The sequence below is a fragment of the Coloeus monedula genome, assembly GCF_965178545.1.
Source record: "Coloeus monedula genome assembly, chromosome: 2".
Classification (NCBI taxonomy): Eukaryota; Metazoa; Chordata; class Aves; order Passeriformes; family Corvidae; genus Coloeus; species Coloeus monedula.
In genome coordinates this window covers 33,180,092-33,199,074 of record NC_138782.1, presented here as the reverse complement: position 1 = coordinate 33,199,074, position 18,983 = coordinate 33,180,092, and the positions used below count along the sequence as shown (strand labels likewise).

Here is an 18,983-nt window from a genome sequence, read left to right as displayed (position 1 = left end):
AAAAACCCTGCGAAATATATCCTAAGACTAAGTGAATATTGGAATCCAGTTTCCCAAAACATTGCACGTTGTTAATCAGGAATGTAGTAAAGGAAGAAATCTTTTACTCTATTTCAATTTTACCTGCTCCAAATAATGTAATGAGAGGTTGATATATTTGGCTTCTGTCAGTAAGTGACCTCCAATTCCAGTCTTTGCAACACGTTCTGAACCAGCAAGGTCTACTAAATGCAACTTGGAGTGTCGGATAGTTGCAGATCCAGGTTCCTTGCTGGAGATGTGAATAGTGAAAATGCAGTGAGATCGGCTTGAGGCTTGATTCATTGGTGTCTACAATGACAAGAAAAAAAAGAACTCTCACTGTTTAGTGGATAAATAAAATTAGCTTTTTATAGCTCAATAATCTGGCAACTGAAATCATCTATCCAATTTTTTATCTATTGGACATGTAATAAATACGCAAAAAAAACCCAAAAGGACTTCACCTGCCATTCACATTCTGGAAAAATATTTGGATAACTTTAATCTGGACAAATTGTACTGCAAGCAATCAAGGTTGTTCCAAAATACTGTAACATTGAGGACATCAGCAAAGCAAGTGGCTTTACTATGTGAGGAATACTGGAAAAGGGCACCTTGACTGGAGGGAAAGTTACTAACTCCTGATCCCCGAGAAGTTATTAATTTCCCCACTGGTGCACCAATTCTTCCTTGTTTTTTCCTGATAGGTAGATACCAGTGTAACTAGGACTAGGACTTCTTATAAGGCTTTAAACTTTTCCATTTTTACTTTTATTAAAAAATTTTACTTGGCAAAATCAGTACCATATTTTTAGGTGGCATGACAGAGTTTTCATAAAATGTTTGGCTTTAAATATTTATTTTTTGGGAATAACTACAGCCACACTTCCTTAACACATGGATATTCTTTGTCAGCTTTTAGAAATGCTCAGTCTTAGCATTATTTCAGAGGTTTTCTCAATGTATTTAAAATGTGGAACTGAAAATTTTAAACAGCTCTCAGTTATTTAACTTTAGATTTCAAATGACCATATGCCATCACACATGTGTTTTTCTTAAAAAACATACAAAATATCTTTCAGCATCTAAAGCACCTTTTGTTTAGTTGTATCAAGGTATTGTTAGAAACTTAAATCGAAAATAATTCCTCATTATCCTCATAAAGCTAAAGCTTTAGATTATATATGGAGATTAAAGGTTTAGCATAGAGATAGTATTTTTATTCATAAACTGTAACAAGTATGACTACATTGTCTTCATGACATAAATGCTGGACTGCAGAAATATAGACTAGTAAAATCATAAATCAATATTATTGAGTTAGCAACTAAATCTATATTTATTTGTAGCTGCTGAAAAAAAAGTAATTTAAAAATCCTGGTTACACTGTTTACATTAATCTCTTGGCTCTACTTCATTCCTCTGTTATTCTGGAGTAATTTTTAATGTAGGCATATCCTGTGATTCAGCCCAGCTATACCAAGATACTGCTTTTTTTCACATAGTCTGCTTTAGCATGCAACACTGTAGATGGTAAAATGGCCTGCCCATTGCAGGTATTGAAGATGTTGTCTTATTAATCCAGAAAGGACAGCTCTTAACAGAAAAACTGCAAGGTGAATGGTCCTTTAACATGAATAACATGGACAGCTATACCACTTGGTTCAATTGTCTCCATTTCAGCTTCCTTTTTTTTTTTTTTTTTCAGCCTTAATAGTGCCAGCACAATGAAATTTGTTTTGGGAACTGATCCAGCTCAAAAAAAAAAAAAAAAAAAAAAAAAAAAAGACTGCAAACCATAGATATTTAACCTGGATCAGTTTCTTGATTCAGCCACAGCACAGCTGTAGAAAACAGTTGTGATAGAATACAGAAAACGGCAGCACACAGCATGAGAACAAGTAGGTAGTGTGCAGGAATAGCATACACTTGCATGGTGGTGAAAATTCTGTAAGGAAATTTCAGCCCTAGCACTATTTTCTTTTGGGCTGCTTTACCTAATAAAGGCAAGCTCAGAGGGAGAGGGAAAAGAATTTTGATTATTATTTTATACAGATGAAGAATTTTATAATTCATGATCCTGTGAAATGAGCATCAGAGTGCAGTCACATGCTATGCTGTCCTCAGAGGTGAGGCTGGGCAAATGAAGGGGAAGTGATTTGTAGTGCTGGAATGAAAATAAACAGGCTGAGGGAAAGGTGTCAAGCAAGAAAATACTCTGAAACTTACTTAAAATGCAGTTACACTAAGGAAAAGTTATATGCTGTGAAAATGTACTTTATTCAGCAATTCTGATTCCATGAATAATCAGAGCCAACTTCACTTATTTTACTAGGAGAGCTATGATTTTATTATTTGCAGCTCTGTGAAGCAGGACTGGATATTTTATTTCTTCCAGCTCAAAATCCACAACAGAATCCATTTTAAGGACATTCTCCTTGACAGAACTGATATTAAGGGATATTTTGCACTACAGACATGGCATCAGTCACACTATACTGCAGACAAATCTAAGCCAGATCAAATATCAGTCAGGTCCAGCGGTGGAAGCACAAAGCAAATATTGCTATGAAAGAAGCTGAAGAAATCATCATACTTCTGAATAAGCATTCTTACGCAAACTTCAGTTTCACACTGCAGCAAAACTTCATGTATTTAAAAATGTGCTTTTAGTCAGACCCATTTAATGCCAACAGAGGCAAAAAAAAAATTCAGATCATGAAAGAAAATAATTTCAGGGCTCTGAGTTCCAAAAGCACAGGGCAATATTTGCTCTAGGCTTTTACTGTCTATTGCAATACACCAGCCACGACCTCATTTTGTGTGTTCCAAGTAGATTTGGCTGGACTAGTCATTAGAAATTCCATTGCTTTTCTCTCCATAGTTTCTTTTACTCATGTAAATGAAAAAATGAATGTAGGTGATCTGGAAGTCGTTGGCTAGAATCCCAAACTGATATTTCTGTGAAGTCCTTCTTCAGAGTAGAACCATGGTTTAATCAAGACGCCAAGACTCCCTTTTCCAGTATGATTCTCTCTCTGCTTTGCAGTTCCCATATATAGGAAGCTCTGCTAGAACTCTTGCAGAAAGCATAAAGCAATAAAAATTTAAACTGTTAAGTGGGATGCAATAATGAATGTTAATTGCATAATCCCCCCATACTTTTCTACTTTTACCACACAAGTAGATGCAAAGCACACAACAGAAATGATGACTTGTTGGCATCTCCAGTCCAAAAACAAGCCCTTTTCCTGTTGTTTGGTTATTGGTTATCTTACATATGCAACTTCTGAGTATCACCATTCATCTGCTTAGAGAGTTTGAAAACAGAAACAAAATTTTCTGGACAGTGTCTCAGAGACTACTAAAATGCTCCTTTAGTGGTTTTCGGAGTTCAATTTGGCTTTGTTAGCAGTATTCAAACCATATGTATATGAAATCATCCTCACACTAATTTGATGTGATGAAGAAAAAAAGAGAAAGAGGGGAGTGGCCTGGTTCTCACAGATGGTTGCTATTGTGAGAGTTATATATAGAACAACTGATGAGCTGCAGTTACTTACAAAGAAATAATTTTTTCCAGGAATTCTGTGACATCATGAACCACATAAGCAGACTTTAGATGCTTTGTGATATCATGTGAACACTACAAAGGACTTAATGCCAGGTCATCTGTTGCTGCCCATTTGTGGCATGGTAAAGGACAAATTCAGTAACATTTAGGATCATGACTTGGTAAAGCATCAGTGTTTCATTTGATCATGGAAAATATGTACAAGGTGTATTTCAAGCCATACTAGCCAGGCTTGTTTTATTCCAGGACAAAAATATACCTGTGTTTGCTGAAATTAAATAAATTGTATAGAAGCTTTGTGACTTTAACTACTACATCTATTTATACAAAGGTTAAAAGAAGGAGGCTTCTACTTGAATGAGAATCTACAGCACAGTCATACTGCAAGAAGCCTCTGAGTTGAATGTTTCTTTCAAGGAATACAAGGTCAAGAAACATCCAAAACCTTGCTGGAACCTAAGTTGTCCATCTTAATCTAATTCTTACCTATCTTAAGTCAGCAAAACACTCCAGGAATTCTTCCCTATATAGGAATTTATGTATTCCCAAACCTTTTATTTGTTGCAGCTTCTATTATAAATGTTTTGACTAATAATAGCCAGAAATGGATGCTACTGGTCTAAATGGAGTTCTTAATAATTGAGGACCTGAGAAAGAGAAAGTTTCTTAAATGGGACAAAGACATATGAAAAGCTGTTTGAAAATCGGCTCTGGACTAACAGAAGCTGCTACTACCTGGAAGAATAATGTGTTGATTATGGCTGCCAAAACACTCTGACAGAGAAAATACATGAAAAGAGTTCAGGACCATGGGGACAAAACAATTTTGCCGGTGATAAATGGAGTTGTTCAGGCCATATTGCAAACCACCTCCACCTGGCAACTTATATCATTCCAGTGGAATCTTTTCTTCCTTGAATCAAAATATTTAGACAGCAGAAGAACAGTTTTCCTTTACGAATGAATTAGTCACTAGCCAATGCATAAAGAAAAGCTGATTCAGAGTGTTCAGAGTTTTTTGAGAGAATGTCTCAGTGAAAAGGTACAAAATTTTCTTCTAAGGAGTGTTTCTTTTTCTTCTTAAGGTTTTTTTGCTTTTGAACTTTTCAAAGAAGAGCAAGGGGGGAAAAAAAGTACTGATAGTATCCAACATTGACCGAATCAATTTTCTCCGAACTCATGCTACAATCAGAGGGATATTTGCAGGGAGATGTTCTGACAGCTACAGTCATTCCACAGTTCAGAGGGATATCTCTGTCTAATTAATATAAACTCCACCAGTCCCAACAGAAAGATGCTATAAGGAAGAGCACATAAATTGAAGGAGGTACCTGTCTTTATATCTGGTAGATGAGAAAGACCTTAACATGTCTTTAGTTTACTTTCTAAATAATATGGTACAGGTGAAGGGGCTCCTCAGTTGCACTTAGGTACACTTGTCATAATTGAAATTGAAAAACTGTTCCTATGAAAATATAAGGATCAGAATAGGTGCAATCATTTCCTGAGAGCAATACTTTATCTTTCCATATTTACTACAACTTCACCGTTAGGCCATGGTAAGTTCTAAACTCAGGTGACTTTTAAAATAATTAATATTCCCTGGTGAAGATATTATTAAACCCTATGGTGCCTTTTATCCATATATGTCCCAAAGCATTTTAAGAATGATTCAAAGTAGTACGCATGACCAGTGATTTTTTTTACCACACATGGAAATGAAAGCACCTGTACTGAAATGATGATGCCATTTGGTGCTAATATTACAATATAACAGGTCTGTTGGAGTGGAAATAAATTAGCAATTGACCAATGAAGAACCTAGGAAAGCAGAAAGTTTCAATTTCTTCTGGACAGCAGCACCATGCGTTTTTGTCAAAAGTGACATTTAATCTCATATGCTCACACACTCAAATCCTATTTTTTCTATTTCACCCAATAAAAAAATCAGTCAAACACTATCAGTGACTTTCTAAATCATGAGAATACTAATGTACAATAAATACAAATAGATTTAGTTCAATTCAGACGTCACAAGTCAATCCCCACAACTATCCTTAAACCTTTAAGTTTAATTCTTTCTTGAAATAAACATATTTAAAATTGCCAAAAGCTTACTGATTGCCCCAAATGTATTTCAAACATTTTAAAAGATGGAACAAATTCTGTGTAGTATACACTGTATCTCAAATTTAAAAAATGGAGTGCTACAGGTATAAAACCATGCACTAAAATATTTCCTTCCTCATTAAATCAATGTACCTTTTCATTAGAGGAAAAATAAATTCTAACTCTACGTTCAACTGCAGTGCTCAGATGTACTAATCCCAGAAAATGATTTTACAGTTTTGAAATTGCTGCGCATCCTTGGGAGGCTACCTTACTCTGCTGATTTAAGAGAAATACTAAAATCCCTAAGAATTCTCAAAATCACAGAGGTTTAGGCATGTTATTTCAGAAGACAGGGGTCATATGCGATTCCCATCACAAGAACTTAGAAAAGACCTCTTCAGCTGAAGATATATTAATAGTACACCAAAATAAAATTGTTTGAGTACACTGCCTAAATGACCAAACACTTATTTCCACACAGGAGCTTTTTTAGATGTTGCTGCTACCAACTGCTTACATTGCAAATTAGATTTTCAAATCCTCAGCATGCATATCAGATACTGAAATCATAAAGTTGTTTTAACAGATAAAAAAAATTAAAAAACAGTTCAGATTTTATAAGCTGTTGCTGCAGATTCTTATGTATTCAAATGTAACGAGAAACTGCTTTATTGGAAACCAAACAAAAGTCTACTCCTTACATTCAGCAGAGCTGCCAACAAAAGATCAGCTTTTTTGGTTTTGATCTCTGCCTGTTTCTCTCTAGCAAAATATGAGACAAAAAATTCCTATTTGGATTTTTACATTATGAATTGTCTGTGCACAAATGTCTTCCAACTTACCATTTACACAACTTGTAGTACACATCAAAACTAGAGCAAAGGACCAGTCCTACACTGTCTATTAAAGCAATCCTGCACAAATTAGATTGGTTTCCTTTCTTTTCCTTGTTTTGGGCTATATAGTTAGTGTGGGAAAGAAGCATTCAGTTGTAAGTGTTCCCTTAGGTTCTGACATTTAATGAATGAATGAATGAATGTTGCCTATAAAGTACTTTTAATATTGTGATGACTTTTTTTTTAGCACAATCAATGATGAGGGAAAAATGCAGCCCTCAAACCACAAGTTAGACTGCATTAGCATAGGCAATGCAAAAATTAAATTGTAATTCTTGTTTTCTAAATAGTCACTCTTCAAAGAAGAGTTATTCAGGGTTAAAGCATTAGATTGCAATTTTAGAGGCTACAGATCCCAAATGTGATCCATGACAGTCACCTGAGTTTTTCCACAGCCAAACTCTTCTTCATTAAAAAAGATGATTCAAGCATTTATTTCACTTTCTTTTCTATTTAGGTTCATTAATCTTGTGTCTTTTTCTTTAAAGTTTACTTAAGAGGGTTCTAATCTTCAGAGTTCAGAAAGTATTATCATAACTCAAGATTTAAAAATATGGATCTCCAGAGAAGTTATGTTTTATGCCATAAGTCCTGTTTTTTAGCTCTCTAGATTAACCATTGTCTCCTCTATTATGCTTTGTCAGGTTCCTCTCCTTCACACAATATCAATTTTTCTATTTCAATATCATCAAGCAGTTCCTTGCCTCAATGCTCAGGTTTATGAGAAGCTCTTATGTTGATTATCTCTTGCCTTAACATATTCCCACCTCTCAAAATGTAACCATTGAAATAGTCATCCTTGAGAAAGAGAACAAACACTTTGGTTGCCTATTTATGTTTTGTAATCAAATGCTTCTTCCCCTGTGTCCAGGTGTACGTAGTCATCCAGCAGGAACACAGAACTACCTGACTATTCACATACTCTAAGTGTCTTTCTTGTTAATGATTTATGATACATCCTTTTGGAGATACAAAGGAAGAAAACCCACAAAGTTCTAAAAGAGAGTTAACTGTATTGTAGTAAAGACACATTGAGAGTGATCACATTATACAATACACTTTTTATATTTACATTCCATATCCAAGCACGAGGGAAAAAAAAACCTTACAGATGTCGGATACGGAAACATTTCATTTGAATTTTTCAGAATCAATAAAAACATGCTTATGTTTGAATATTGGCACATATTTATTTTGAATTTCCTTTGAACTACCATTTGGGGGTTTGATTTTTGGTGGGGATTTTTTATTTATTTGGTTGGTTCAGAGTTTTTTTGTTTGGTTTGGGGGGAAGGATTGTTTTGGTTTTTTTGTTTGTTGTTTTGTTACACATAACACCATGTGCTTATGCAATAAGCAGGAAAAAAAGAGGGGACTTATATTAAAGACTTCAAAGGCAATTTAGTGCTTAATCATAGAATCATAGAATGGTTTGAGTTTGAAGGTACCTTAAAGATCATCTCATTCCAACCTCCCAACCCCATCACACTCCATGGCTAGGGACACCTTCCACTGGAACAGGTTGCTCAGGACCCCATTCTACCTGATGTTGAACACTTCCAGGGAAAAACTTCAGCAGGAATGTTTGACAGTGCTTTGTAAGGCACTGTTTTCTTATCTTTACATGTGTGATACATGCCACATTCAAAAGTCAGTCTGTAGTTTACGAGAATTTTTGTATTCTACTTGTTTGAATTTCAGTAAGTTATGACATCAAGAACCACCAATGAGCTCCACTAGGGAAAGCTATCATCAGAGAAACAGTTATTTAATTTCACTGTGGAAATATACTCAAAAAGAGGATACTAATCTATCTCCAAGAACTTCCAAAAATATACATCTTATTTGAGAGAGGAGGAGAGAGGTTTTTGACCATTTTAACTTTGGTGGTATTAAGAAAGATTTGAAATAGCAAATCTCACCTCAGCAATCATTCTGTTGGTGTCCCCCAGGAAGAGTAGGTTTAAGGCTTCCTCTTCATTGGTTGCTTGCTGAAGAGACAAGTTTTTCAGATGAATGTTTTGATCAGAGTCTTCCATTATTGTCACTTTTCTACATGGAAAATAAAAACAACAAATGCAAGCTAGAGTTTTAACGTGATATTGTTTCATACTTTCATTTTGATTGCACCTAAAAGGTGAAATCTAAAACCCAAATGCAATCAAAATGAACTAAAAACATAAATGATACACATTAAAGCAAGTGTTAATTTCTTTTTTTACTGTCACCTCATTTTTATTATGAAGTTCCTCCATTATTATGAAACTTCACATAGAAAAGGAATATAAGAAAACTGTAAGGTTTAGAGAAAGCTTTGGGATTTTTATTTCTTGAGATATAGTAAAATCTCAAGAGAGAGGTTAGATGCATCATCACAAACAAATAATACATAGGGGTTTGTTTGCTGTTACCAAGTACAGATGATACATAAAGCATACCATAATTTTGATGTACAAATAGACATGGAATATTTCAGCATCAACACATCTGTAGTCAAGATGTTTCTAATAACTTTGCATTTATCAAGATTGTTTCTCTTTTCATTCTTCTTAAGTGGTAGTAACTACAACTGTAAATTATCCCTTTCTTAAACTAAAAGCAAGCTAACTGAATGATTTTATTTATTCCCACTGTTAGAAATATTCTTAGTTCCACTTCTATAAGACTTAAAGTTCCCAGAAAGAAATTGGATGCAAGTAGCAAGGATATGGCAAAAGGTCCAGAAGACCTGCTAACTATTACTGAAAATCCTTTTCACTTCTTTAAATAGTCCTTTAAAATAAGAATCTTTTTCCTTTTGAAATGGTTACTGAGAATGAAACTTTATTAGCATTACTGAGTAGCCATTAGGGTCTCCTCAATTGGGACATTCTATAGTATCCAACATGGAGGCCAAGTAGTTGCCTCACTGGATTTGGAAAACTCCCAGAGAAAAGAATCTATTAAAGCGGAAGTACACTAAATCTGAGGATGAATAACATGTTCTTCAGGGTGAATTACATGTTCTGATACAATTTAAAACAAGCAAATTAGAACTTTTAAAAAACTTGTAAGATGTTTTTATTTAAGCTATACCTTTATTTTCTGTATAAATACAGATAACATTTTCTATCTATACATATACACCTATATGTGTACATAATGTATATAAATATTTTTTCATGTTCTTCAAGATAAACCACAAGAGGGAGTATGGGGCTTGAGTTTTTATCAGTAGGTAGTTCTTGCACGTTAATTACTTCAAGTTGCTTCAAAACCAGAGAGATTGGGTTTTGTTCTGCTTTGCTTGCCTTTTTTTCCCCCCAAAAAACTGACAGAATCAAATCAAGCATCAAAGCAGCATTCCCTAGTATTACTCTTAGATACTGTGGGAGTAGTTCACAGTCTGATGGCCAAAACATTCAAATGGACATACAGAAATAATTTTAACATATTGCAATACACTCAGTCTTTTCAAGAAAAATTGCATGTAAAAGTACACACAAAGCTTCTTTAGTACTCATAACAACTGCTTTTCCAAGTATGATTGCCTCCCACTGTTAGCCTTATTTTTGTGTGGTGCTGTAAGACGTTTCTAATACAATCAAAACTCAGCGACCTCACTCAAAGCATAAACCCCAGAGTACAATTCTGCTCTTGCATGTCAAACTTTTAATAATGCCAAGCTGTATTCTGTCTGCAATTCCATCTCTGCATGCATCACACATTAAAGCCCAGAGTGGTTCTCATTACACTATGACACTCTGACTAGTTTTAATATTTTGAAATTGCATGGTAAGCATCCTCTACCTATTTTTATAATTTAGGAAAATGATATTGTTTTGTTATGCACATTTGGCATAGTGTTTAAACTTTTAAGGATCTTTTCAGTCTACTCTTTGATCAATGATTATAAAAAATTTCCAGAAAATTAAGATATTAGTTTGGATACAAAACTCTGGAGGATTATTGTATTAGACAGGAAACCGTGGGGACATCACAAAATAGCAACAGCTTCCTATACAAGGGCCTTGCAACTATTAGGAATATTTCCAAATGGAAACCTAAATTTGCAAATCTAGAGGCATCTACCAAAACTTCCTCAGAAGGGTATGTTCCAAAATGACAACAAAATTATTTATTTTACAGTGCTATAAAGTTAATGTATAATATGATAATAATTTTGATAGAACTTTCTCTATATTAGTGAAACTTTTAAATTTCATAGCCCTAATTTGGACCTTGTAGTGGAAAAACTCTGTGAAGTCTCCAAGGCTTAGAATTGAAGAAATCTAAAATAATCTCAAAAACTTTATAAACATTTAAAAATTAATCATAATGATGCAAACAAATAACATATGAAGATACACGACTTCTATGGCAATACATGAGCAGGATATAGTGATACGACTTCATTGTGAGGAGACTACACAGCCAAAGTAAACTTAGGAAAAAGATAAAAAGAGAAAAGCAGCAAGTGTGCATCTTGGAGTCAATCCAGAAGAACAGAATGAATTAATGGATACAAATAGGTAATGTTTTGTAAAACTGCAAGGAACTTTAGGTTTTAAGAAAGAATGGTCAGGATAATCATCCTCTGTATCATCCCAAAAATATGATCTTTCAGAAGTACAACTCCCCGAATACCACAACAGAGGACAAAGTCAATACTTATTCAAGAGGTAAGGTTACAAAGTTACTCAGCTACCAGCACAACTTTCAACAGCACACAGATTTGATTTTCCATTCAAGTGGAGACCTAGAGCATAATCTCCTTATGAGACATGGCAGAACTATGAGATGAGTAAGTGCTCGTGCAGACTTGCTTGACACGTCACATTGTGATAGGAAATACTTCCCACTGTCTCCAATGGATTCTGTTTTGAGACAACAAAAACAAATTTGGGCTGTTCTGGATGTTATAGACATGACTGGGAGACTGTTACATATTTAGGAGTTAATGATTCATGTAACAGTGAACGTGAGCAGGCACAGCCTGTGAGGTGCTGCATGCACATTGCGGCATTCAGGTCTGTGCTGTGCTGCACAGATCCCTTGGCTGCAGGATAAATTCACTAAGTTCCCAGGAGAGCACCTTCTAGAATGAAGCTGTTTCCTTGTAAGAAAATTACACAAATACTCAAAAGAGCAAAAGGGAGACCTTCTCTCCGTGGCCAGGAGCTGTACTGCTCTGTGCAGTGTGCCATGGGGAAATCCATTCAAGCTCTGTTCAATGCTGCATGAATGCAGGGCACCCAGCACCTGATGGGATTTACTTGCCACCAGTATTCCTCCTCCTCTTATTCTATCTTGCCAAAGTAGTTACCCTATTAAGCCATTTGTTGTGGGGCCTTTCTTTCTGAGATCTGGAAAAAGCTGTGCACTGTCTCTCTCTCTCCCCTCACCCCACCATCCAACAAAGAATCAAAACTGAAACAATGAGATTGGTGGTTCATGTAAGAACAAAACATACAAATTCTGTTAGACTTTGCAGGCAACTTCAAGAATCTAACTCACAAAAAGATATTTGTTAAATAAGCTTTGACATTCATAAGAAAATTTGTCTTGAATTAATTTACTCATCAAATGCCTATAGAAAAGTTGCCTTAGAAAGGCTTCACTTACATTCTACTCTTTTTCAGGAAACAAATTAACATAAAATATGGATGTGATTAACCAATATATTATGTATGTGGAAGTTATTGTATACATTTAAAGTGCAACTTGCTTAAACTGTAATTTAAAAAAATCATAATCTTAGAAGAAATGGTTCAAAACTGTTTTTAGCTGTCTCCTCATTAACAAAAAGAAAAGTCTAACCTTACAAAACTTTGTATTGTCTTAATCTTTGGTATTCAGTAGTAACACAATGAATATTCTTAATTTTTAAAGAACATATTTCATATAAAAAAAAGCGAACTAATAGTATTACTAACCTGAGAAGTTTTAAAATACTGGTAATTCTCAGAACCCTGAAAATATAGTTCTTGAAGGTGGTGAGTTCCCACATTACATAGTTGGTACAGCCATTCAAAGGGGCTGACTGTTGAGACTGGAGAGGAGCATCAGGCTTATTTGCATAAAAAAATCAGACTGAATAAAATATATTTCCTATGTGTTCAAAATTATTCCTTTAGCCTTTTTTATTTTTATCCTTCTTTGTTAAGGAAAACAGCAATTATTATACTATATTGTTTTAGCTTTCCATGTCAGCAATTTGGTAACTCTTAAAGCCCTTGGAGGGCAGTAGAGAAACAGAAGAGTATAAACTCACTTGAGGTAGCTAACCAATATCCAGTAACAGGCTTTGCTTTGAAGTGAAAGTATTTCACACTAACCCCATGAAACATAACAGTTCTACATGTTACTAACATATATTAAGGTAGGTATTATTGTTGATATTTGAAGTTAATTAGCTCACAGCTTAAAGTGTGGTTTTGTTAAAGTCAGCCAGCATCATACTAAAACTTACACACTTCTCTCTCAAAGAGGACTTTAAAGAATCTTCACACAAAAATGGGGAATCACTTTTTGTGGACTTGAAATTTAGATTCTGTTTCCCCCTGGCTACAGCACTCCTGAGTAATGGTTGTCTGAGCTCCTTGAGAAGTAGCTCCTCAATTACTGCAGTTTAGACTGTAATTCTAAGGCAAAACAGCACGAAATGTACTTTGCCTTCACATGCAAGAGGGCCCCCTGCCACAGGACAGGTAAAGCAGTAACCTCTTGGTTATCTCTGACTTAGTCATTCTTGACTAACGGTTCTATAACCTCAACCTTTACTTTTGTGTTATATCTGGTGCCAAAAAAAAAAAAAAAAATCTGTACTTCTTAATAAATAACAACAAGTTAGGAAGAGTTTTTATGGGTAGGTTGTAACTAAAGTGAAATTGGTTAGATTCAGTAACATTGGGTTACATAAACTGCAAATAAACTACAACAGAGAACCTGTTGGAGATAAAAGGCTCTTTCACAAATGCACAGTAAATTAAGAGCTTCAGAAAAGTATTCCTAATTTAAACAGTCCTGCAAAACTTTTATGAAAACATGAGGTGGCAGTAAGTATTTAAATAGTCTTCTACCAGCTTTTTTTATAGCAATAATTTCATACTTTTTATGTGTTTGAAAAAAATCATAATTTCCTTGTATAAACATGGAATTCTACAGCTACAAATAGAATTAGACTGTCAAATTCATTTTTTTGCATTCTAGCAAGTAAGATTCTTCAAATATTTTTTGCATCTGCTGATGCTGGGTTTCAGCTACAATGTCACAAAATTAAAACTCTGTCAGATTTGTGTAATAAAACAAGTTACAATTGTACACTAAAGTATATTTTGTATAAAACATTAATGTATATCAAATGATATCTTTTTTGGGCTACATGTAATATCATTCCAACGAAACATCAAGAAAACCAGGTTTTTTCTGTTAAAATAGAAGTTAAATGGGATTTCAAAACCAACATTATTTGTTGTAGAAATATCTGTAGCTATTAGAAACAATATACCTATTTATGTATACATATTAAAAAATGTATATGTATACATACCACTACATATGCATGCATATGTAAATAATTACATCATTCTGCGTATGAACCTATATATGTATACATACAGATAGACATAGAGATGTGCAGATATATGGACCCCATTCATGCATTTGTCAGGAATTTATTTCCAGAAAGGTAGTAACTGTTTTTCTGAGAGCTTCTTCCCTTCTGGCACACTCAGATGTATTAAGTAAGGAGTGTTAAAATGAAAATTTCATAGTCTACAGAATATACAAAGTATGGCTACACACAAAACCTTGACTTCAGGAGCTGAGATTCCAAGTCTAATCATGAAATGATTAGATGCAACGGACAATTTTTAAAATGTTTATTATTCACTTTGCCTTAAGCATCAAATACTATTTTAATATCTCATTTTTCAAGTACTATCAACAAGCCTGTGGTGTACCCACAAGATTTTCATAACTTCTATCACCTGAATGCAATCTGTGTTTATTCCTTACATTGAACTGGTAACATAAAGCCAATAATGCAGAGTTTGCAGGTCAGAAGTATGTATCTTTCATTCAAACTGTATCCCTTTCTTTTGCAGTAATATGGATAACAATACTGTTCCAGAACAATCTGCATACCATATGAGGTTAACTAATCTTTTTGCTTATTCTTCTAAAATGACACATTCCTTCAATACTCTTCTTGTTTATCTTAAATACTTAGGAAAGTATCAGCACTGACTGCTAATATTTACCCAAGAATATTGGGTGAATAACCTGCCTTTGGCTTTTTATGGTGCTTAAAGCTTAGATGATCCACTGTGGAGTTCAACAGAAAATTATGCATAATATAACGCCTTTAAAGTACAAAAAACATTAGTTCTTTTTAATAGTCTCATTAAATACGACTTTCAAGCAAACTTGAGAAAGTTATTATTTTGTATTTTGCTTACTAACACTAAAATATTAAGAGCTCTTAAGTACATAAAAGCCTCAGAAAAAGTAACTATATATTAGGTAATAAACACCTGATAAATTTTAAAATATGCAATTACTATTTACTTATATGTAACTACTACTTTATCATTTATGAAAATTAATCAAGTAATTGAAATACAGTAAATCACGTAACTACCCATTCCTGCAATTTTTACTCCCTTTTTAGATCAGAATGACACTATATATTTTTAAGTTTTGAATCCCCAAACTACAATATTAAAAAATAAACAAAACATATTTATTAATTAAATACTTTTACACATGTTAAATATGAGTCATGTAGGTATAATTTTAGTGTACAGAACATATTTTATTGACAAATGATGTAGTGGAAATAATATTATCCATGTACAGCAAAACCTTAAAGCACATACTAATATTACTCTGCATAGAAAAATTTATTTTCTCACTAAAACTCATCCTGCAGTAGTGTGCACTATGTAAGTTTATAGGTAATTATGATTATCTGAGTATGCTTTATCCCTAATTTACAACCAAATTATCTATCAACTTTTACTTTTAAAAATAACCTTATACACAACAAGGAGTTATTCCTTAGTTTAATTGAATTACCATACATAAACTAATTTGAGAATTCTAAAACTCACAGTTATTAGCAAATACTCAGTACCTAGTTTTAAAATCTGACATATTTTCCAGAGCACACGACCACCAAATATCTGCTTCAAAGTTGCAATTAAATTAATAAAATTCAGCTTCTTTGAATTGAATAAATTTGATTTTATAAAATGTTAAATGGAATGAGCTGAGATAAAATATTTCAAAAAACTTAATAAGTGAAATTAATAATGCAATAAACTTGAATAACTGAATAGCATTACCTTTAGTAAGTTGAATAAAAGTGTAACACTATTTTTTACCTACTGTAAAAATGGACACAAAAATTAAATTATTATCCAAATTAGCCTCTGATTAAAATTTTTGTCTGCATAGCACAGGAAGTAGGTAATAAACTAAATTAGAATCCTAAACTTTGCCATGAAAGACATTGGTAAATAGACACAGTCTTTATAGCACCAATGTGTCATAAAGTGATAAATTTTACTTCAATTTTACAGGTGAAGAAAGTGAAACAATGAGACCAATGCACAGCCCAGTCCCATACTTTGCATTTATCTGCTGTGTTCCTAATCTCTAGCTTCTTTTATAAAGATCAATCTCGAAACTTATTTCCTACATGCATGTCTTAGATACCCTGTACTGTGTGGAAAAATAAAGCTCCATTTAAACACAATAAAATATTGTGTTGGAAGAATTTTTTAATAAAATGGTTTAATAATATGTGAATAACATAATTTGTTATTTCAATATAAAATCCTATTGATTTTGTGTGGTTGCCCCATTGAAAACTTTCGGTATGTTTCCTGCTCTTGTACCAGTGGTGATTTCATCACTATTTACATGCACCTGTTACCATCATGCTGAGTGATAAAATTCATGGTGCCCAGCATTATTTCAGGGCATTTGGAATTCCAGTCAGCAACTCAATTATTCACACCTATTTAGTGTTTGCTTAGCTATTTAAAGAATAAAACAGACTATAAACTATTATTTCGGACTTGGAGACTAGGATTTGGATTTCCTATAAATTAGAAACCTTTAATTTCAGCAGCTGGAGTGCTCATGACCTACAAACCTTTGTTTACTACCCTTCTCCAAGCATTAGTAGGTGCTAGTGCCTGATCAATGACAACTGCTAGAACAACCATCCATTCTGAAGGAAGCATACTGTTCTTTGGGGTTCCTTGTGGCCTATTTCCTAGCTGTTACTTACCTTATTTTGTAATTGCATATTCTAGAAAGATAATTATCCTCAAAGGAAAAGCTCCAAATAGAAGCAGGGAGCTTTTCTCATTGCTGTTGGAAGGAAATGCCACCTGTAACATGTCTCTGCCACACATAAGGAGACATGCTGCCTTGAGAAAAACAATTGCACCTTCTCCTTGTCAGTGGCTGCAAGAGATCTCATCTGCGTAATAGCAACAAACACTTTTAATCCTTTCACCTTCAGTTGCTCCCATCTAGTCTCCCTAGCCCCCATACACACAAAATAACACAAAATTTAGGCAATGTTGATAAAACTGTGAAAATAAAGTACTCTGAATAAATCAGTAGTGTAACTTCAAAAGTCCCCAAACAATGCAACAGGGTATATGAAAATGATTCCTCTTGGTTTTGATGATTTTCTGTAATCTTAGTACTTACGGCAAGTCTTCCATTTTGGAGGCCTCGTGTCTTGGGTCCAACAGATCATAACCACATTCATTGTAGATTTCTAAGTAGGAAACATGAGTTGTATACACTTTACTGCTGTCCTGGATAAGAAAAGAAAAAAAAAAATAGAGCTATAAACAGAGGTAGATTAGAAGACAAATTTATTTCAATGGTTTCTAGGTTACTTTCTCACTTTGACTCTTTTCCTTTTGCTGGGTATGGTGTACATGTTCAATTTGTGGTACTTTCATGTTTTCTGTTACTGTTATGCATAAGGACTCCAGAAGAAGAAAGGAAAAAAACACAACAAACCCAAAACAAAACTCACACACACACACACACACACAGACAGACACACAAAACCCACTAAAACACAAATCCCCCACAAAACCCTACCATGCCCATGAGTTTAGTCTGGGATCTTTAATTGATTCCTTACACCTAAAAAAGTCTGTTTATATTTAGAACATGGGAGCCTGCTTACAGAACTACGCAACATGACATTTTTCACTTCTACACCAAAAAAAATAATATTATGAAAAGATAAACCCTCATAATATGAATAGAAAGACTATGCTTAAAGAAAAAACAAAAAGAAAGTAAAAACAGCAACAAAAATAAGATTTACTTCATTCAGAAACTTCAGTGACATACTGCTTTTCACTCTCTTCATCATAACATTAGAACACTGTACATGATGTCAGCTGCTCTCTGCAATCACAATTCTTTTGGCAAATTACATTGCCAACAACTAATTTAAGACAACTGAGTTTTGCAGACAGAATTTTCCCCTGCCCCAACGCCAAATCCAAACAACATAAACCTCAAAATAGTGGGCTATGATTTCCAAAACTAAAAAAAAAAAAAAAAAAAAAAAAAAAGAATAAAAAATCAGTCACTTCTTTTCAGCAGACAAAGCCACTGTGAAAGCACTCATATCACAGTAGAAATTTAATAATCCAATCCATTACAATTTTTTTGCAAAATATTTTGAGATATAACTTGTAATTTTCATTTAGTATTTTTTTTTAATTGGTAATGACAGCTCACTATTTCAAGGGACATCATTTAAAAGATACACTACAGATGGATGGAAAAAATGTAGTAAGGAACAGTTCAAACAGGATGCTGTGGAAATAGGAGAATTTCTAAATTAAAAGGAGACGTTATTAAAAACAAAGGGCTTGATTTGGTTCTCATTTAGGGCAAAAAGTTTTGTTTCCTTGGTTTCAAATTGCACTGTCTTTGTCCAAGTAAGAGCTTCATAAGTCTTGTATTTTGTGTCCCTGATTTCACTTTCTCCTGTTTCATCCTACTTAGGGTTAGAAGGCAGATGATTCTTCTCCACCTTCCAAACCACAGTTGTAGGTATAAAGAAATGAAACAGGGAAAAGATATTAAAAGAAAGGCAAGAGGAAAGATAAAAAATCAAGAAGAGATTCTTTAAAATGCACTAAGCAAAAAAATATATGAAACAATGATTTGAAAGCAGGAAAATTGAAATAGGTCTATAAGCATAACTAAGTATAGCTTTTGATCCAAAGCCCAGTCTGAAGAGGGAAACATTTTCAATTTTGTGCCGAGAAGGTGACAAACATACTAGTTATCTTTCATCCCATTTTGTTTTTATGACATAATTAACATTAGAAAAGAAAGTT

General features: G+C 33.9%; 1 protein-coding gene across 1 annotated transcript in view; it reads right to left on the bottom strand.

Annotated features, from left to right (window-relative positions):
• The window catches only part of KIF6 (kinesin family member 6), a gene marked incomplete at both ends in the record, with an annotated part of 153,620 nt that overhangs the window by 115,964 nt on the left and 18,673 nt on the right, over positions 1 to 18,983 (bottom strand). The window contains 3 exons of the mRNA XM_082303415.1: positions 124 to 330; positions 8,526 to 8,655; positions 17,317 to 17,426. Coding sequence (XP_082159541.1) covers positions 124 to 330; positions 8,526 to 8,655; positions 17,317 to 17,426 — 447 coding nt within the window. The remainder of the gene's footprint in view (positions 1 to 123; positions 331 to 8,525; positions 8,656 to 17,316; positions 17,427 to 18,983) is intronic.